We start from the raw sequence: 22,290 nt of genomic DNA, 5'->3' as shown, positions 1-22,290 counted from the left end.
ACCTTGCTTTCTCGGCCTCTGTCAATGATTGAGCCAAAAATATGTTGTGTGGAACCTCTGCTGTACCAATGTTTGTCTTTATAGTCTCCTCTACCAACATGGATGATTTTTCCTCGTATGATGCTGGGAGAATGTCAAGCCTTCCATCTTCGGGCGCCTCAGAGAGGTTTTCACCCTCAGATACGTCCTTTCTTTTTACTTTTTTAGAGTCAGAGAGCGCCACAGTGTGGTTTTCGCCATAAGACCCTTGTTTTGTCTTTATTTTCACATTTTTGCGACTAGAAGGCCCGACACCCTCACCAAAGTATGCCATGTTATTTAGCTCTATGGCGTATCCTGCTTTATGGTCTCCAAGAGGAAGATCTTCGCGAATGCCAAGATAATCAACAATAGCTTCGTCATTTTGAAATGTATCAATCTGTGGTGGTCCATCCTGATCCCAGTCAATGAGTTGGGGGTGAACGAGGGGAAGGTCTTTAATGTCTTTAGAGTCCGCAAGGCTAATAGTGAAGATGTGGTTATATTCAGGTATGTCAAGGTAGTCATCGAGGTCGTCAATGGCACTCTCCTCATCAGTTTCGATCGTGAGTGAGTCCAAATTATCATCACTAGTAGCACCCTCAGGGACAGGTGTCCTCATCCTATGTGATCCTGACCTAGGGCCCTGAAACGAAGCTTGTGCGGGATCCTTATGGGTCGGTTCTTGACCAACTCTGAATTTCTTGTAAAACTCCTCCTCCTCTGTAGGTTCATCTGGCTCTCTAAATGTCTCATTAAGTTCATAATCGCTGGAGGATTTGTCTGAACCCCATTCCCACTCATTGGAGTCTGTGGAATAATTATCCTCTTGTTGAACTTCAGCCACTTTGACTCGCCATATCTGTTTTGTTCTCTTGTGTTGAATCTTGGGGTTTAGAAAACCAAGCCCCTTAGAGCGTTCCCTTCTTGTAGTTAGCTCAGGTTGTAGAGGCTCCATGACACCTTCTTTGCGTAGTCCGAGAGGACTTTTTCCATCATACCCGAATCTCTGCAGAATTTTGAAACCTTTACCATAGTTTTCACAGGGTATTATAATTTGATCATGTGTATCATCTTCAGCGTCCTTATATAGCATTTTATATAAACTTTCTTCCTCTAGTTCGCCCCATTTTTGAAAGACGGTAGGATCCCATTTGAGGAGCATGATGGAGATTTGCTTATTAGGATGTGGTCTCCCATATTCCTTGGGGGAGTTCATGACTTGTCGTAAGAACATTGTTTGATTCAGAGTGTATTCTCCCATGCCTTTGTCTTGAAACCTGGCTCTAAGTTCACCTTGTTTGGATGTCGAGGGCTTTAATGACTCAGGATCAATATATGCTGAAGAAGGAGTAGCCTCACGATTGCTGGGAATGATAATCTCAGTATGTGATCTCAAGTTATTGCAATATATGAATGGATTTGGATCACCATTGACCGTTACCTCGACTCCATTATGAGGAAATTTTATGCACTGATGGTATGTTGATGGGACCGCTCTCATTTCATGAATCCATGGACGTCCTAGCAATATGTTATACGTGAGGTCTAGATCCAGGACTTGACAAATCACGTCCTTTGTGACTGGCCCTATTCTTAGTGGTAAGATGACCGTGCCCTTGGACGAGCGCTCTTCATCATCATAAGCCTTAATAGTGATTTGGTTTGTAGCATTCACAGCTTTGTCAGAATATCCCAATTGTCTGATGGTGCTCAATGTACAAATATTAAGACCTGCTCCTCCATCTATCAGGACTCGTTTTATTCGGTGTTTATGTATGAAGGCTTCAATATGTAGAGGTGCATTGTGAGGCTGACTTATGGAGGCGTCATCGGCTTCTGTAAATGTGAGGGAGTGTGGAACGGATAGGTATCCCACCATGGCTTGAAACTGATCCACGTTTAGATCTGTAGGGACAGCAGTATCTCTCAAGGTTTTGTCAAGGACAGCTTTATGTGCAGGAGATATACGTAAGAGCTCAAGAATAGAGATGAGTGCGGGTGTTTTCCCTAATTGCTCTACAAGGTCGTACTCAGGCTTAGTTGACGGAAGATTGGTATTCTTAGAAGAGGTTCCTGGCAATGTGATCTTACCTCGACGGGTTGTAACATGACATTCAGAGGTAGATGCGGATGAAGATCCCACACCTTTTAGGACAATTTTAGGTCGCTGAGGAGGATTCTCAGGATTTTTATTTTTGATAGTAATGGTAGAAATATGATTGTCCATTGAGATGTGATTAATAGTGGAATCATAATTGTAAGATGTTCTGGTGTAATTGGCTTGATCATCTGTGACTTTGCCTTTTCCCTTGTCATGTTTTGGGAATGGTTCCTTAAACACCTCATGCTCTTGGTTAGAGGAATGTCCCTCAATCTCAATATCTCCTCTGTCAATGAGATCTTGTACAATGTTTTTCAATCGATGGCAATTACTTGTCTTGTGACCCTTGCTCTTATGAAATTCGCAATATTCATCATCATTCCACCAATTCGGTTTTACCTTTGGTTCATATGGAGGAAAATCTGGGACCGTGATCACCTTGTTTGCTACAAGCTTTTTGAATACTGATTCAAGTGGTTCTCCCAATGGAGTGTATTTCCTTCGTGGTTTAGCAGCCGTTTGATTGTTCACTTGATTGTTGGTAGAACTTGATCCAGAAAAGACGAACTTTGGTCTCACTGTGTTGGCATCAACAACACCATCATTAACTGTATTCTTGTTCTTGTTCCAAAACTTTGGTTTGTCCTTTCCCTTAAAGTCCTCTTTGTTTTCTTTGAATAGTTTGATAACTCCTTGTTCAATCAAGACCTTTTCTGTTGCTAGGCCCTTTTCAATGACATCCTTAAATGTAGACAAACAAGCTTTTCTGAGATCATAACCAATAGCCTTGTTAACATTTTGTGTGAACATTTCCACCATTTGTTTTTGCGGGATTTCACAAGAGCATCTGCTAGCTAAGTTTCTCCATCTTTGTAAAAATGACGCAAAAGATTCTCCTTCTTTTTGTTTCGTATTGCACAAGGTAGTAACTGAGACATCTGTTTCAATGTTGTAAGAGAAATGTTGAATGAATGCCTCTGCCAAGTCGCCCCATGACTTAATACCGGGAGGTAATTGAGAAAACCATTCCATCGCTTGATCTCCTAAGCTCTGTGGGAACAACCTCATTAAGTATGTTTCTTCTGCTGCTACCTCAATGCAAGCTGTGAAGAATTGTCTTATGTGTGCCTTGGGGTCTCCTCTCCCTCTATATTTGTCAAATTTCGGCGTTGTAAAGTGCGGAGGAAACGGAGGCATTGGGATGCTCTTATCAAAGGGATAAGGGCATATATCTCTCATAGTATATGTGGGTTTTGATGTGCCCATGTCTTCCACTTTCTTTTGTAGATCTCTAATTTGTTGCTCCAAATTATTTTTGGGAGGAGATGGATTTCTTGTAGCATATCCCATGTTTGAAACACCCATTTGAGGAGGAGCTTGTTGCATGTATGGATGATACTGATCGTAGACATGTCCATATGGAGGTCTATATTGTTGCGACATGTATGGAGCACTTGGCATAATTTCTTGTTGAGGGACCCCATATCTGTTTTGTGTGTATAAACCATATTCAATAGGCCTTTCATTTTCCATTGTGTTGCCCCCAATTTTGGCATGAGGTCTCCTTGTGTCAAAATTTTGAGGAAGTCCTTGAGTATCCATTTGTCTTGGTTGACCCATATCTTGAGCATGTGTTTGAGCATAAGGCCTCCATGATGGTCTTTGAGTGTAAGTATCATGCATTTGAGCTAGTGTATGTGGGATTGCTGGTTTCTGAAGCAAAACTGATGGTGACTCCGGCATCATATTATTTGGTCCTCCACTATTTGGTTGAGTTTGTTGTGAAGGTCTACTTTCCATAAGTTGAGATAAGTCAAAATCATGTGGTATCTTAGCTCCACTTTGTGCCATCATGTTTAGAAAGTATTGACGATCTCTCCTCATTATCTCTTCAACCAATCTATTGAATTGAGGATCCATTATAGATTCTTGTATGTCTGCTGATAGTATTGAAGAATTGTCCACATTATCATTGTGTGTAGCGTTGTGTATAGCGTTTGCGCTTTCCATATTTGGATTGTGTCTATAAACATTCATGTCTGGTAATGTAGTGTGCTCAGGATTGTAGAAGACATCATTGTCATACTCATAAGAACTCATGTTTACGGGCCCTTGAGCTTCTTTAGCTTTTCTCCTAGATTTTTGAAGACGGGTTTCAACCATGAACTAGGTGTTAGACCAATATGTGAGAGACTTAGACGAAAATGACAAGGGTATGTAAGACCAAGAGTTGTATGGAGTGTAAATGAATCTGAAGTTTACTTGCAATGTCCAAAGTGTAAGACCAAGTATGTATGTTGTAGAGTAGGTGTGACTTCCAAAGAGAGGATAGTTTCTCTTGATGAGGTAAGCTGACCTTGACTCTAAGTAAGACCAAATGAGACCCAAAGGTAAGAAACCTTGATGAGGGACCACTTAGCAAAGTGTTGTAGTATGTAGTGTGTTGACAAAGTATAGTGAGGACAAGCAAGTGACCTTTTGACTCAAGTTTAGACAAGTATGAATGTAAAATGAGGTATGAAGCAATGATGGATTGTGTAAGACCTTAGAACAGGCTGAATACTAGATGAAACCTGAAGAGATAACCTAGGAAGCTCAAGTGTGCCGAAACTGATTTCTTTGTTTGCTTGACTGTTAAACTTTTTTCAAATCCTGACACAGACGCCTCTGTATACTTCACAGACGCGGTTTGAAGACACAGACGCTATTCTGTTTGACACAAACGTGATTCTGAGATTTCCTGTTGATGTTTGCTAAGACTGACAGTTTTTTGCAATTGTGGACACAGACGCGCCTGTATACTTCACAGACGCGATTTCCAGACACAGACGTGTCTCTGTTCGACACAGACGCTGGTAAAAACACAGACGCTATTCTGTACTTCACAGACGCGTTTATCAGACACAGACGCGGTTTTAACAGACACAGACGCGTTTCTGTAACCTTAGTGCAATCTTTCCTATCTGTGAATTTGTTTTGCTGTGACCAAATCTGATTTTTCGACTGTTTTTCGTGACAAGAGGACACAGTGTTGATGACCCAATGTTTGCAGACTGTTTAGACTCCAAAAAGTGTGTTGTTTGATGTAAAAAGTTTTTGCATACACTTGAAGACACAAAAGACACAATGTTTTGCTGTTTTGTCTTGATTGTTTGAATGTTTATCATAAGTCAAGCACAATTCTTATGGCTGGCCAGGACAATAATTGTTGATCCCACATGGGGTTTTACCCCCGAGGCTACGCTATTCAGAGCGGATACTTAGATGCTTGACCTCACTGGCTCCACCCTCGGCACTCACTTCTCGGGTCAGCCAAGCATCAGTCCCCATGAAAACTCCCCATGGCGAACTTTGTATCTCTACTAAGAACCGTATGTGTGTGGGCCGCTACCAGAGGTCCGACCTCCTGCCTCAACAACTAGAAGGATTTGGGCATCTAAAACAATGAGGTACTAGTAAGGGCATCCGCTCGTGTGGCCATACATGCGGCACTTTCAGCTCTGTAAATACAGAAGGCTCCCAGCCGGTAGGGGTTACGCCCTACAAATGATCAAATAAATTTGATCAAACGGGTTTATGGGGAGACATAGTGTCGGTATGAACTAATCAGCACACGTTATTCATAGTTTTCACCATGAATACATTTGATTATAGTGGTTTGGATGAGGTGGGTTTTCCTCGCTACCACTTGGGTCGTTCTCTTCTCACTAGTAGTCCTAATGACCACACGGGAAGACAGGCCCTCTAAAGAATAAACAAAAAGAGCCTATTGCTCAAGACACAAAAGACAATGGTTCAATTTTAGTGCACCAATTGAAGTGTTTGCTAAGCTATGAAGACAAGGCACACAAATAAAATTACAAAACCCTAGCTAAGGCCCTGCAACAAAATTGTTAGTAGTTTGGGTTGTTTCAAATGATAACCCCTTCCTGCAAGCACACAAGTTAGGTAAATTTTAAGAAAACCCAAAAAGACTTTGTGAAAAGGGGCCTTCAACAAAAACGTGTTTGCCTCCAAAGCAAGCTGCACAAACCAGGTTAGCTAGATCTGCAAAGGTTAGCCAAAAATAAGTCAGATCTGAAAACCCTAAGTACAAAATCCGAAAAGCCGAATCGAAAAACTTGAAAAAAATTTTGCAAAACAGAATGCACAGACGCTGTTATACCAGACACAGACGCATCTGTCCGACACAGACGCGGTTATGTGATTCGCAGACGTGATTTCAGAACACAGACGCCTTTTTATTCTGCAGACGCGATCAGATGGTTCACAGACGCGATTCGGGATCACAGGCGCGACTCGGGATCACAGACGCGACTTTCGGAAACCTGCAAAAATAGAAAATGACAGAAACACAGACGCGATAAAAGATGTCACAGACGCCTCTGAAATACAAAAACGCGATCCGAACACTCGCAGACGCGGAAAAAACCTAAAATGTCGTCGAAATCGTCCGATCTGCAACTTCAAAAATGCAAAATCTGCAACAAAATGTTAAATGCAAAGGGACAAGAGTCCCACCGGGCGTGCCAAAATGTATATGGTGAAAATGGATAGCAATAAACAACAATATTGAAAGACTAAAATGGATTCAACCACCAAACCCTAGCCTAACAATGAACAAAGATCCACCATAACATATGAAGATAACCTAAGACAATGCAAATATAACTCAAAAATCACAAAGATTATACCATCACATGTCCACTAGGGTTTTGATCTCCATTCTTCCTATCTCCATTGATCTTGTTTGATATGCTTGCTCTCAGATTTTTGTATGCACAAGAGCTCAACAAAGAACGGAATGTGGTTGCAAGTAGGATCGTAGTGTAGCCAAGTACTCCAAAATTAATCCTTAGTCATTAGGGTCTGTCATTAGGGTTTGACAATGAAGAGAGCATCTCCTTAAATAGAAGACACAATAAGAAATGGAGGGTTAAGATTGAGAGGTGTAAAAAGAGAGGTCGGCTAGGATTAGAGGGTAGGTATAAGAAATACCAAAATAATGAAAGAGGTAGGTAGTGTAGGAAATAAGAGATGAATGACATGTGTCATGTGTAGAAAAAGATAATGAATTAATTAAATAAATAAAGATTTATTTAATTAATAGAAGAAGTAGGACAGTTAAATAAATAAAATATTTATTTAATTTAGGAAAGGGATAATTTAAATAAATAAATGTATTTATTTAAATGAGAAATAAGGCTAGAAGAGGATAAATGAATTAATTAAATAAATAAAGATTTATTTAATTAATAGAAGAATTAGGCTTAGATAATTAAATAAATAAAATATTTATTTAATTAGACATGACAATTTTGGGTGTCTACAGTAGTTTCATGTTGTAGCCCACATGATAAGTCTAGAAGTGGTGTTTCAAACTTATATATTAATGTATGAGAGAAGGTCATTGAAACAAATTATAATTTCGTTGTGAAATTGATATCACAATAGTTTTTAGGATAATGGAGTTCATTTGCATTGTATTTTTATTTTATGTGTCATTTATTCGGGCTACATAATTGGACAATCCTTCTCAAGACTTGGTCATGGCTGCATTAAGTGGTATTAAAGCAAAGTTGATTTCAGACTAATCTTGTTGTGGGTGTCAGCACACCTTGTTGATACAATTGTTTAGAATGAGTTTACACCCAATAAGGTGGAGAGGTTGGTTTAAATTAAGGCATAAGTAAAATAGGTGGATGCACACCATCGTCAATTATACTTTGCAGGAATTAAATATGGTATACAAAATGAGGCAGCCTATGAGAGATTCATAAATAGAGTGCCAATAGTGAGGCAACTTGCAAGAGGTACTTATAGACAAAACATCAATGAAGAGAGGTAAAGAAATCACAAGGAAAGGACCAAGAAGGGAGCCAATACATTAGCATATTGAGGGAATCCATCTAGGAGTTGGGTAGGTGGAATATCAATATAGTTGAGTAGGCCTAGCAATTAACTCTCATTGTAGAGAAAATGAATAAAAAATAAGAGGATAGGTCGAACTACCAAACAGGAAGGGAGGAGAGAACCAAAGCAACCAAATGAGATGCAACAAGGATGTAAACCTAAGAGGTCAAGGGGTAACCAATATTGCAATGGAAGAGAAGACTAAAACTCCTACTGCAAAGAGAAAGGAGCTGATGTGGTCTATTGTGACAACAAGGGAAATGAAAGTAACAACTATCCTAAGGGCATAGTGAGTGGTAGAAGTTACCACAAAGATGAAAAAGTAGAATGCACCTACCATAAAAAGGCTTAGGAGGATTTGGACACCCTCAACAAGGTAGAAAAGGATACGAAAGGGAAATGTAGGAATTATTTATAGGAGCTTTTTTTAAGTGTGGTCAGGAAGAACACAAATTGTTTCAATGCTAAAGACAATAGACAAATGATGACACAAAAGCTGTGTTCAGTGATGAGAGGTCACCCACTTTGGAAAAGGACCTTGAGGATAAGGATTTATTGGTTTCACAGAGGGTTCTAAGGTGTGATGGGAGTAATGAACCAACACAAACTGAGCTTTTTCAAGACCCGATGCAAGGCAAGTGGTAAATGCTATTGTATGGAGGTGGATAGTAGAATTGCAGATTTTTTGGTGTTTGAAATGGTTGACAAGCACAAGCCAAGGAGGAAGAGGCATCCATACCGATACCAGCTTAGTTGGTTGCAATAGAGAGACTAGATTTTGGTGGAAGTATACTGCTAGGTGAGATTCAACATTATAGCATACCATGATGAGGTGTTGTGTGATATTGCACCAATAGATGTTTGTAATTTATTGTTAGAAAGGCCATGACAATTTGATAGACATGCTATGTATAATGAGAGAGCTAACACATGTACCATACAAAAGGATTGTCAAAAGCATAAGTTGATGCTATTGAGGACAAGCAAGGAATAATTTTACAACAACATGAGGGTGTACATATGGTATTGCTAGAACAAGTGACAGCACTACGTATGCAAAAGAAGTAACACAAGGGTTGGTGGTAAAAACGGAAGTCATCAAAAGAAAACAATCCAAAGGACAAGACAAATGAAAAAGAGGAGGAGCAGTTATATTGAGGAACTTTTGATAATTGAGGGCCAAGAAGAAGGATTTGTGGTAGCCAAGCAAGAAGTCGATAGATGTGTGGGACTCGTTAATGGAAAAGAAAAGTTGATCGTGACTGAATATAGACGAAGGCCAAGGAATGCAAAGGATAACTAATAGAACAAGGTAACATATGAAAGAGGTGAAAGTAGTGCTTAGGGTGGATCATTGAAAGCATACTCGAGGAGGTGGAAACAATGAGTTGAATAGATAGTGGGTTAGGACTCCTAGGCCAAGACAAGATGCCTTAGAAAATGAGTCACTCATTTTTTATTTAACACAAGTCTCTAATGGGGCACCTTGAGGGTATCATAGAGAATCTATATTGTATTTGAAATACTAAGAATTTGAGATAGTTTCTATGTTTGACGAATAATTGGTAGTTTGTGATGAGAATAAGTTGGCACATCTCATTGTATTAAGTAATTATGTTTTGCAGTTTCAAGAGTAATTCAATATGTGATTGATTAGTCTATTAATGAAGTTGGAGTTGATTTAGATGGGTCTAATTTTATAATTTAGCAAATGAGTGTCTACAAGTTGACAAAGATGTTCGAGTAGAACTCCTATGATTTGTGGAAGGTTAGTTTTGAATTTGCATTAAGGTGTAGATATTAGGAAGAATGAGGAGACCGTTGGGAATGTAATATGAATCATGTGGAGATTATCCACCATTGGACTATTGGGATTCATAAATTGATTACTATAGGATGGTGACACATTTTTAATGTGGTTTTGGGATTTACATCATCTTGAGGCTGACACAAATTATTTGGGGGCATTCAAGAAAGACATAAGTAGGAGAATACAAGACAATTGGAAGTAAACGAATAAGAATAAGGAAAATAGTGGAGTTACAATGAGGCAACACTAAGAGAGTGAGAACCCAAAGGAGTGAGGTACAAGGAGTATGATGTGGAGTGCAAATCGTGTAAAATGGATCATGTTAGAATCTAGTAGTGTCATGTTGCAGCCCACATAGCAAGTTTGGAAGTAGCATTTCCACATTATGTATTAATGTATGGAAGGAAGGCCATTATGGCAAATGTTAATTGTGCTGTGAATTAATATGATAAGAGATTTAGAGGCCAAATTTTTCCCTCATTGAAGGCTTTTACAAGGTAAATCTAGTGTTTTTATGGTGTCTTTTTGTCTTTCATGTCATTTGTGTGGGGTTAAATGGTTGAATAATACTTGTGTCTTGACAGAACGAGATAGAGATAGAGAGGGAGAGGGAGAGAAGAAGAAAGGAAGAGAGAAAGACAAAGTGAGAGAGGGGGGGAAAGATAGAGAGGGATAAAGAGAAAGGTAGAGAGGGAGAAAGAGAGAAAGATAGAAGTCGAAAGTGGGAGAGATAAAGATAGAGAGATAGATGGAAAGGGAGAGATAAAGGATATAGAGGGAGAGAGGGAAAGAGATAGAGAGAAAGATAGATGAAGAGAGAAGAGAGAGGGTGAGATAGAGAGATTGAGAGATAAAGATAAAGGGAGAGATAGATGGAAAAACAGATAAAGATAAGGAGAGAAAGGAAGATATAAAGAGGAGACATAGGGGGAGAGAAGAGATAGAGGAAGAGATAAGGAGGGGGGGACACATAGAGGGAGAGAGACAAAGAGATAAAAGGATGGAGATAGAGGAAGAAAGAGGGCAAGGGAGAGATAGAGGAAGAGATATACGGAGAGGGGAAGGAAGAGAGAAGGAGAGAAAGAGATGGAGGGATAGGCAAAAAGGGGAAGAGATAGAGGGGGAGAGGGACATACAAGGAGAGAAAAAGAGGAAGTAAAATAAAGAGGTAGAGAGAGTGAGAGAGAGCGGGGGGGAGATAGAGGGAAACAAAAGGAGAGGTAGAGATAGTAGGCGATCAGAGATAAGAAATTGAGAGGGGGAGTAGGGGAAGAGATAACAAGGGAGAGGGAGAGAAAAATTGAGGGAGAGGAAGAGGGGCAAAGAGATAGAGAGAGGGGAAGGCAGGGATGGAGAGATAGAGATGGCGATAGAGATAGAGATAGAGAGGGATACAAAGAGAATGAGAGGGAGAGGGAGAGAGATAGGAAGATATATATATATAGAGAGAGAGAGAGAGAGGGGGGGGAGGAGAGAGAGATAGGGAGATAGATATAGAGAGGGCAAGAGAATGAATGAGAGAGAGGGAAAGGAAGATGGAGAGAAAGGCTAGAGGGAGATATAGAGAGAAGCAAGGAGATAAAGATAAAGAGGGAGAAGATATAGAAAGAGATAGAGAGATGGAGAGACAGATAGAGAGAGGAGAGAGAAAGATAAAGAGGGAGAGAGAGAAAAGTAGAGAGTAGAGATAAAGATAGAGAGGGAGAGAGGGAGAGAGAGGGATATAGAGATAGAGGAACAAAGAGGAAGAGCTAAGAATAGAGGAGAGAGATAGGGAAAGAGATGGAGAGATAGAGGTAGAGCGGGGCAGATAGAGGGAGATAGAGATAGATAGGGAGAAATAGATGAGAGGAATAGAGAGACTTATAGAGAGGGAGAGATAAAGAGATAAGGGGAGAGAGGGGGGAAATAGAGGGAGAGAGATGAAGAGATAAAGATAGAACGGGAAGAGATGGAAAGAAAGAGCGATAGAAAGAGATGGAGAGAGAATGAGGGGAGCATTGAGAGAGCAAAAAATTAAGATAAAGAGAGTTAGGGAAGAGTGAAAGAGGGAAGAGAGAGAAAGATACAAAGTGAGAGGAAGAGATAAAGAGAGGTAAAGAGAGATAGAGATAGAAAGGAAGAGATGGAGAGGTAGAGGCAAAGATAAAGGGTGAGAGGGAGAGGGAGAGAGATAGAGGGAGTAATAGATAGAGAAAGGGAGAGATAGAGGGGGGGAGTGATAGGATGGAGATAGAAGGAAGGAGGGAGATAGAGAATATGGGAGGGAGGGACAAAGAAGAGAGGGAGAGAAAGGAGGCAAAGAGAGGGAGAGAGGATGAGATTGAGAGATAGAGATAGAGGGAGAGATGGAGATGGGTAGGAGAGGGAGGGAGAGAAAGGGTGAGATAGAGATAGAGGGAGGGAGAGAGATGAGGAGAGGAGAGATAAAGAGGGAGAGATAGAAACAAGTAAAGATAGAGAGATATACAAAGAACAAGAGATAAAAATATAAAGGGAGAGAAATACACAAAATCATAAATAACCAAAGCATGTAAAAAGCTATAATTGGTTCCATATCACAAGTTATTTTGTTTTTTGCTTAATTATTTTACTGGTATGCAATTCACATAATGCACTCACATTATTTCTTGAAAATTTTGTCCCACCCTTTTAGGCATGGAATGGGCTTGAATGACCAAACCTAAGGGTTGGTCCTCTATGATACAACACAGAGACAGGTTTTCCATATTCAATAATAATTTTAAACTCGTTAGATTTATTCATTGTATAGCAAAATTTGATGAAATCATCCCCAAAATGACCAACTACTCTTGGCTTTCTAGCCATATAGTTTTTTTAATATTTTAATTAGGGTGCTTTTTTATTTTCTTTGAACAATTCTTTTGTTGTCATCAAATACATGTGTTGATTTTTCTTTATAACATTTGGAGTACTTATTCAAAAAAATTAAATAAATAAATATGATTGCACTATGCTACATTCTACTCACATTAAAATAAAGTATATTTTCAACTTTTTTGTGCAAGTTATGTGACATGCATGCTCGGTAATACAATTTTTAGGTGCATCCACTTCGACAAATTACAAAAAATAAAGAAATAAACAAAATAAAAAGTACACAAGTTATAACCCTCATTCTTGGCTATATTGTCAACCCATTTTTTAAAATACCAAACACGTCAAAAAATAGGGGGTACACACCAAACAATATGTTATATTCAATATTCCACAAGATCACGAATTTCAAGAATGAGGGGACCAAGGGCCTTGATTTACGATCAATGACGTGATGGCAGCACACACACACACACACACACACACACACATATATATAAGGAATTGTAACTGACGAAAGCTTAAATGCTATGAAAAGAACACCTAATTCAATCAATAAAGATATGAAGACAAAGCACTTAAAACGAAATGCAAACCATCACAAATGAGTCCCTCCTCCATAATTCTCCATTGTCCTTCTTTCTCCTTCAAATGGATGTTTGTGGATCTCACCTACAAAGCAAATGCAAGTGAAAAGCAAGATTGCAAAGTGAAATTTGCAAAATAAGGTTACTCGAAGCGTGGTTGTCAAAAATGAGCAATGAGAGCTCAATTTATAGAAAAATTGGGATTGATTGGATGGCTAAGATTGAAAAGATTTTAGATTAGATGGACGGACTTGATTGAGTGCACGACAGAGCTGCCCTTCGGGGAAGGATGAAGATAGAAGAAAGCAAATGGGAAGATCTTATGAGAATAAATAATAAAATCTTTAATTATCTTCTCATAAATACCAAATTAGCAAGTTGAAAATATTAGGAAGATTTTAATAATTAAAAATTATTAGAATAATCTTTTATTAGCTAATAATTATTTATTTAATTATTAGTCTATTATACTCTATGTTTAAGCTAAACTTAGGAATCTTATAATTCTTTAGGGTTTTCACCTTTAGGGTTTCGAGTATCCTCTTATAAGGATTCTCTCTTTGTATTTTCATAACATTTGTAATTATTGATTTGCATTCTTGTTGCACAATCAATATGACTCCTCTTTTCTAGATCTCTGAATTCTGGCCTCCATAGCTTTTTTGCTTCTCTCCTTCTGTGACAGGTTTGCATGCAGGTGATCTTTAGGAGTTGTAGAGTTGATTTTTCCTCAACTCCAATATGGTATCAGAGCTCCAGATCTGCATGCCCCTGTTCTCTTCATGAGAGATTTTGGGCCTTGTTCTTCAGATCTATGTATTTGGGGGTTTGTGCAGTTGTTTTTTTTTCATTTCTGGGGGTAGCTGTTTTTTTGGTACATTTTTGTGCCAAAAGGACCTCACAACTAGATTCAAGAGGCTGATTCCACAAATTTTGATATATAATTCGACCTATTTCGATGACAAGGGCATCTGGGCCATGATTTTTCATTGGCATGCTTTACGAGGCACAAAAATTCGTACAGTTGTACCTACAAATGCGTCAGAAAATTTTGTTTTTTTTTGTTTTTAACCCTCTTTATGCCCTACAAGAGGGTTTTTTTCTTTTGGCAGTAACTTGGTCATACAGAGGCACTTTTTCAAAAACCTTATATCATCGAAAAGCTTTTTCCGAGCTCTATCAAGATCTGGAGGTTTGAACTTTTGATTTTGTTTTTTTTAATGGTGTTTTTTGTTGTCAAAGTCAGAGATTATTTTTTGCACTCTGGGAGACATAACTTGAGCATCCGAACTCCGTTTTTCAAAAACTTTATATCGTTGGAAAGCTTGTTTTGTGTTCTTTCTATTCATATAAGTTTTCTTTCCAGATTTTGCTCCAGGTATATTTTATTCAGTTTTTTGCTTTTCAGCACTCTAGTGAATATCTTGGATGTTTCAGGTCCTGGGATCTCTTTCTTTGAGTAGGATGTCTCATCTTTGACTATTCTTTCTGTTTCCGATCTTCTGTCTCTTATGATCATTGTAGCATTTTATTTATACAAACGCACTGAGATAAAGTGCCACTATACATTGTATACTTGGGATCTTGCACATCTTGTGCCTTATTGTACATGCACTACTTATAAAGAGACATGGGGAGGTTGATGTTTGTCTTTGTTTGCCGTCTACCTTTGTCACGTGAGTGTTCCTTCCACGGCATTAGCCTCGTGATGTGTGTCAAGTGAGTGTTCCTTCCAAGATACTATGTACTTTCTCTGCACCTTCGATGTTCCTAGTTCTCCATCATGCAGTTCTTGTTGGTCATTCTTTTCAGTGTACTTGTTCCTCTCCCTTTTTAGCATTATGGGGAGGTTTGTCCTGTTGTTCTAATGATTCCTTGGTTCGATTGATCAGCTCTTCAGGCTTTGGTCTTTCATGTCATTTGTATCTTTGAGTTCAGTTGTTTGCCTTTGTTTGTCATCTGATTCGAGTAGTGTCATTTGAGGGCACTCATGCAGATTACAATCTTCTCTACCTGGTCATGTTCTATTTCAGTGGAGGTTCTTCAGATCAGCAGTTACTTTTCGACAGTGTTTGCAGCTATTTCATGCTTCAGTGGTGTTCTTCATGCTCTTTTTTTGTTCCTATCTTCTGGAACACTCTTGTTTGGAGGCTTCTTAGTCCTTCACTTGAGCTTTCATCTCTTCTTGGAAAGGAGTTTTGTTCCCACAGGGTTTTCTCCTTTTTTCTCCACTTTACAGAGATTTTATTATACTTGGGTACCTCATCAGGTCTAGTTGTCGAGACCCATTGTTGTTTTCCTGCATTTTTTAAATGCTTTTAAGTCCTTAGTTGTTTTTTAGCTACTCCCTAAGTTCATCTTAAGGGGGGGTGTTAAGAGTAATATTTTATTAGCTAATAATTATTTATTTAATTATTAGTCTATTATACTTTATGCTTAAACTAAACTTAGGAATCTTATAATTCTTTAGGGTTTTCACTTTTAGGGTTTCGAGTATCCTCTTATAAGGATTCTCTCTTTGTATTTTCATAACAATTGTAATTATTGATTTGCATTCTTGTTGCACAATCAATATGACTCATCTTTTTTGGATCTCTGAATTCTAGCCTCCATAGCTTTTTTGCTTCTCTCCTTCTGTGACAAGTTTGCATGCACGTGATCTTTGGGAGCTGTAGAGTTGATTTTTCCTCAACTCCAATAAAAATTATTAAATATCTTCATTCAAAAAGATAAATAGAAGAATTAAAAATAAATAAAATATCCTCTTATAAGAAAATTAGTAAATAAGATTTATTAATTATCTCCTCACAAAAAAAACAGATTTTTGAAGATGGATACCTCATTTTGGAATTTATAAATTAAAATCAAAGAGATATTGCCAAAAAGATTGATTTTTGAAAATCAAGGAAAGATATTAGTTTCCAAATTCGAAAATTAGGAGGATTTTAAGAGGAGATTTAATAATTAAAAATTATTAAATATCTCCATATAAGAGGATAAAACAAAAGAATAAAAAATTAAGAAAAACAAGAAATATCCTCACATGAGAGGATAAATAGAGATAATTAATAAATAAGATTTATTATCTCCTCACAAAAAGAAGATAAAGATGAATTAATAAATAAAATTTATTAATTATCTTTATTTTGGAAGAAGATAAATATGATAAATTAATAAAAATGATTTATTAATTTATTGCTCATATTTATGAATTAGTTAATTAAATAAAATGAATTTATTTAATTAATGGACAAAGGAGACAAATAAATAAATTATTTAATTTATTTATTTAGGACTTAGAAGAATCGTTAGTAAAAGGAGGTTTAATTAATTAATTAACCCTAAGAGGCACTGTGTACATGATATGTTAAAAAATAGGACACGGGTGTTGACAATTTTTAGTGTCTACGAGAATAATATATGAAACTTTAAAATACTTAAAAGTATTTGATATTACATTGAATGGACAATGTAAATGCCCAAAATCCACATATATAAACTCCATAGAAAATTTCAAAATGATGATTACATTCAAAAATACAATTAGCAAATGGCCCAATGCCTTAAATCATCACTCATCCCCAAAGTCTACATTGAACTCCTTGTCACTTCAACTACTAGACTCCTTAGGCTCAAGATCCTTCAAAGCAATACCAACCAACCCTATTTGTGCTACATCTTCATCTACCTATGTTGACTCCTTTGGCTCTGCATCTCATCGAGTTGTTGGAATCTCTTTGTACATAAGCATATTGCAATCAATGAGATGCATGTTCTATGTACAAATACAAGCTTCTACACTCTCTTAGAGATAAGTCAATTCCTCTTAAAGAGGTGAAAGGAACTATAAGTAAACCAATTCCTCTTAGTAGCAAAAGAACTTGAAACCTACAATAGCATACAAATAGTTGTCTAGTAGTCAAAGAATTAGGCCCATGTATAGTCCACCATAGAATTGGATCCTCCTATGTCATGGTATATCTATCTATCCTAGCCTCTTTTGAATATCCCTTAAGAGTGCAAATTTTTTCCAATCAATATGAATGATGATATTGATGAGTGGATGATACCTGATGTACATCCACCGATCCATGATTATACTACATCCACTAGTGACCCAAGTGGTTTTCATTTTCTCTATTAGAATATTAATCTTGGAATAGTTCCTAACCAAGGTTATTGTTCTTAATTTCTCCCTTGGTGGCACATATGATGGTCTTGCTCTAATTTTTTCCATGGTCTCCTTATAATAAGGAGAGAAAGCCACATGGAAAAGAATGGCATTGGAAAAGAAGAATCCACCAATGGCATCATCGACCTCATCTCTATTCTACACATTGAATAAGTCTGCCACCATCTTTACAAAATTACTAGTGGTCATTCTACATTTCCCCTTAAGCTCTAATGCGGCTACCCATGAACTAGATGGAATAACATCAATAGAACAAGTTGAAACTCGTGGATCAAGGGTATTCATAGTACTACTAGGAGTAGGATCCCTTGATGGCAAAGGCGTTGGTACAAGACTTTCATCAGCACTGTCAATTTATTTTTCAATTCTTTATTCGATTGAGAATCCCCCATAAACTCCTAAAGTTTTCTAATGACAAAGGAAACGTGAATCAAATCTTGTGATGTTGCCTTGAAATTCAAGCTAACAAAAATAGCATTTCATAACCCTATGCCCCTTATTAATTTTGCTTGCAATTTAGCGGCAAATTGTTTTAAAGGTGACTTCTTATCAAAGGGACTCTTTGCAAAATCCTCTAATAATTTGGAACAGAAACTAAAATGTGCACTACTAATAGAACTAGTTACCTTTGCTCCACCCTACCTCTATACTCGAAGTCTTTAATTAAACCCTCATAGGCTCAGTTTGTTTGTCTTTATATGTGTCATAATGTCATTAAATTAAAGAATAATAAATTATACATAGGCTCAAGACACAAAGATTTTGTTTTTGTTTTTCTTACTTCAAGTCACACGAAGTGTAGAAGCAGAAATACACAAAAATATAAATCCTTGATCTTCAAACTTCATCAAACAAAGATTCCACATCTGTTTTTCTTACTTCAGGGTGCATGAAGCACATAAGCAGAGGATATTAAAAGATGAAATCCTAATTCAACTTGTAAATTAATTTTAATTTTTAAATTTCTAATCAAATGTTTATGTAAAATTATAAAAAGAACATTTATTAATAAATTAACAAATAAATTTGAACACCTAAATAATAAAATGTTCTTGTTATAAAAATTTAAAATTTAAAATATGATCATTAGTACTTTATTAATTTGTAAAATAGAAACTAAAATAACAAATTTAAATTTGTAACCATGTAAATACTAAATAACTATATTGTAAGCCCTTAAATTAAATAGCAAACTTGTTAACTAAAATTAATTAGTTACTAAATTGAACAATGAAGAAAAAGCACCCATGAGGTAAGCCTACCTTGGGCTTGAAAAAAGCTTTGAATCCTTTTATATTCAAATATGGATTGATGTCACTCTTCACCCTTTTAATTCTTCTTGCTCTTCCTCTCATTGTTCCCCAATGCTTGCACTCTTGCAACTTGCTGCAACTTTCAACTTTGTTGTTGAAACTTGGAAGTGATTTGGAATGAGGCTTAGACGCTTATTTATAAGTTTTTTTTGTAAGTGCTTTGGGTTTGGGTGGAGCCCATAGACTATTAGAGTTAGGGTTAGTGACATATAATTTTTAAAACAAAATTGATTTCAAAAATATGAACTTTCAAAAAAAAAAAATCTTTTAATCTACTTTGATGCAGGGGATGCCTAGAAGTCCTTGAGATGGTCAAAGGACTTTTAAGAATATCCTAGATGTCCCAAGGATGTCCAAGAGTCTCCAAGACATCCCCAAATGAGGGGAACATCCTAAAAACGTCCCCTTCTTGAGGGGGACATCCCAAAGACATCCTCTCCTTGAGGGGGACATCCCAAAAATGTCCTTGAGGCATGGGTGGAGGTTGGGGCATGTCCCCTCCAAGTCCACACATTCCTAGGACATCCCCATCTTAGGGGTAGGGACCCATCACCATATGAAACACTAGTTATATTTTATTAATGAAAATAGAAACACTTTTGTGTTTGTTTAACGTTTCACCTTTTCAACCTTAATCATTTAAAAAACAAATAGTAGTTTTGAATCTAGATTCAAAGTACTATAATTTTTTTGTTTTTATCATATCTTCAAATTTAAGTGTGCACATCTCAAATTTCTCATCTAAGTTTAGGTTCAATTGATTCAAAAAGAAAAAAAAGTGGCCACTCCTTTTTGTCCTCTATTTTCATGCATTTACCTAGTAGTGCTTGATGAGACCATCCACTCTTCAAATCATCCATAACAAATTACATCCAATGACTCATATATCCTTGAAGTATTGGCATAAGGATCTCAAAATGCCAATGTACCATTGATTAAAAATAATCTAAGTTAGCAATTTTTGGCGGGCCCCACATTTCTACCTATGAGCCTACACGCCAATAATGAGAGAGGAAATTGTCCTCTTAGAACACTTAGCACTCTCGTGCATCTCTAGAGAGTTGTTAATTTAGCAACTTATTTTCGATGTGCTATTGGCCTGTGTCCTCCACATACTTGAATGACCTCCTTTTTGTGTAGTACGACATTTGATTGAATGTAAAGAAGGTGACGAGGTAAGAGACACATGAAGAATTTGACATCAATGATTTCAATCCACATTCATATCGGATTGTTGAGGATGTGGATCTCACATCTAGTGCTAATGATATAGTTGATTTGAAAAGTTAGGTGTCAGATGTAGCAGCATATAAAATGAGGTAGAATCCGAGACATTAGTGGAAGTTGAACATCGCAATCACATCATTTCATATGCGTAAGGCTCTTATTGAGGACGATAAAATTAAAAAAATCATGAAACCACAAACAATCAAATTTAATGTTACCATTCCTCAAAAAAAAGAGACGAAGTAGATGTGCAAAACATTGATCTTCTGGATAAACACAGAGCCTTAACTTTCTATCAGGATTGAGAAACTAACGATGGAATTACTTTTAATTTTTATTTGGCATACCCATATGTTATGATCCATACTTAATCACAGAATTAGGTCATTACCTCTCTCGGTAGAATGCACATACTCGAGGACCAGGCTGCTTTCTGTCCTTGCCATAGTGGATAACCAGAGATGCACCTTCTCCTGCTCACCGGCCCTCACATCTATCAGAAACTTAGCTGCCACACACAGTGGAAAAACATGAAAACCTCCCATCAGCAAAAATTATTAAGGAAACGTTTTAAAGAGTAGAATAGTTGTTGAATCTTTCTATTTCAAAAAACAAAAAGACAGAGATTAAACCTTGAAGGAAAATATAAATTTTAGGTCTCTCTATAAATATGTCCAAATTTCAAGCAATAGCTCACTGTATACAGAATTTTGGAGAATGATTTATTGAAAACCCGTATTTTTAAATAAATAAATAAACTAATTTGTCTTAAGAATTCACCTCCTGGAAGACAGTCCCCAAAACATTTGGCAATTTTTCTCCTAAACCCTGCATCCCTGTTCCTCTCATGGATGTTGTTTCTGAAAGGCATCCCACTCAAAAGATCCTGCTGTACAGAATTATCCTGGTTGCTTTGGTTTGGGACTCCATTAATCCCAAGAAACTTACCAATACCTGTAAACACCATTTGTGCAGATTACAGGACATAGGCAAAATCTCCAAACTAAAGGGTATTCTGTCCCTGCTCTAGCAAGCCCTCCAAGCGACAGCGCTTATTTTCTGATAGAATAAGGCTTCTGATTTGAATGAGTGTAACTAGCCCGCCCAATTGCCGCCCATTAGATGGGCATCCATTTTCTGATCTAACAAGGCCTCCCATTTAAATGTGTATCAATTTTTCATCCAACCAGACCTCCCCTCAAAATGGGCATTCCTCTTTCAAGCGAGTAATGTAGAACAAGTAGTGGTTGAACATTTCCACTGGAACTGTAAAGATTGCTCAAATAATCAGAATTTCTCCTCAGATATCAGTATACGAAATGAAAGGCAGAAAAAGAATGACAAGGCTGATTGAAATCATTTAGGGTGTTTTTAGTCTCGTGGAGGTTAAAAGTTACTCTAATTCATTCTCTAAGAACAAAATGTTTCTGATTAAAAACTGTGTAAATGTATTTAAAATCAACCGTTCAGATCACACGCGTCAATTTTCCGGAAACTGGATAGTAGCACGTTTCCAGATCGTACAGAGCACAGCACTCAAACAGCAAATAAAATTAGCCGAAAGCTACTTTACATCGACCTAAAACTACATGTGTGGATGAAAAGGCAGCATTTGGCTGGCTTGAAAAGTGCAAGGCAAACGAAAATTGAAAGCTACTTCACATCTATCTTTTGGGGGTACCTGATGAACAGATGTGTTCCTCGGCAGCTACAGTCCTCTTATTTAGGGCCAACAACCAGCCAGAGAGAGGTAGAATGTCAGCTGAATTGGATTCCATTACCAAATGATCCAAACAATTTAAGTCGGATTATGATGGCTGGAATTCAAAAGAGATTTATTGGCTTGGGTGGGTGGAGAGAGCTTATTCACACTCGATCATTTGTCTGGAGAAATGTCAGTTTCTGAGACAAATTTACTAGGACTGCGGAGGGTCTCTGTACTTTTTACATCGACAGAGATGTTTTCCTTCGAAAATTGATTGTAATGGATAGAAATCATGCGCTTTATAATCCTCTGTGTCTAACCTACCGATGGTAACAGGCGTTCAGTAAAGGAACTCAGATTATCGCACGTGTAAGGTACAGAGTAGAAGAATTTTAACGTTAATGAGAATAAAATTACCTAGTTAGTGGAAATTTTGTGGTTTTAGTTTTTTGGTTTTATTGATTCTGTTATGTTTGAATGAATGAAAGATTTTAATAACATTTGGTCCAAGCAGTCTATGGTACCCACGAATATCACAAAGACAACAACCAGCATTAGGACGTAGTGTTGTTAGGCAAATGTA

General features: G+C 37.4%; 1 protein-coding gene across 4 annotated transcripts in view; it reads right to left on the bottom strand.

The window, feature by feature from the left end:
* LOC131031261 (uncharacterized) overlaps positions 1–22,023 on the bottom strand; it is an 89,108-nt gene extending 67,085 nt beyond the window's left edge. The window contains exons 1-3 of one of the 4 annotated variants that reach the window (XM_057962319.2): positions 21,684–22,023; positions 20,783–21,268; positions 20,394–20,510 (exon numbers count right to left, since the gene is read on the bottom strand). In XM_057962319.2, coding sequence (XP_057818302.2) covers positions 20,394–20,510; positions 20,783–20,969 — 304 coding nt within the window. In that variant the 5' untranslated portion in view covers positions 20,970–21,268; positions 21,684–22,023. Of the gene's footprint in view, positions 1–20,393; positions 20,511–20,782; positions 21,423–21,465; positions 21,623–21,683 lie in introns of those variants that run through there. The other 3 variants (XM_057962320.2, XM_057962321.2, XM_057962322.2) reach the window with 3 other exon arrangements.
* Between the last annotated feature and the right edge of the window lie 267 nt (positions 22,024–22,290).

The sequence above is a fragment of the Cryptomeria japonica genome, chromosome 8 (assembly GCF_030272615.1).
Source record: "Cryptomeria japonica chromosome 8, Sugi_1.0, whole genome shotgun sequence".
In the NCBI taxonomy this organism is placed as follows: Eukaryota; Viridiplantae; Streptophyta; class Pinopsida; order Cupressales; family Cupressaceae; genus Cryptomeria; species Cryptomeria japonica.
Note: the sequence above shows the minus strand (reverse complement) of the source record. Positions and strands in the feature narration are given on the sequence as shown.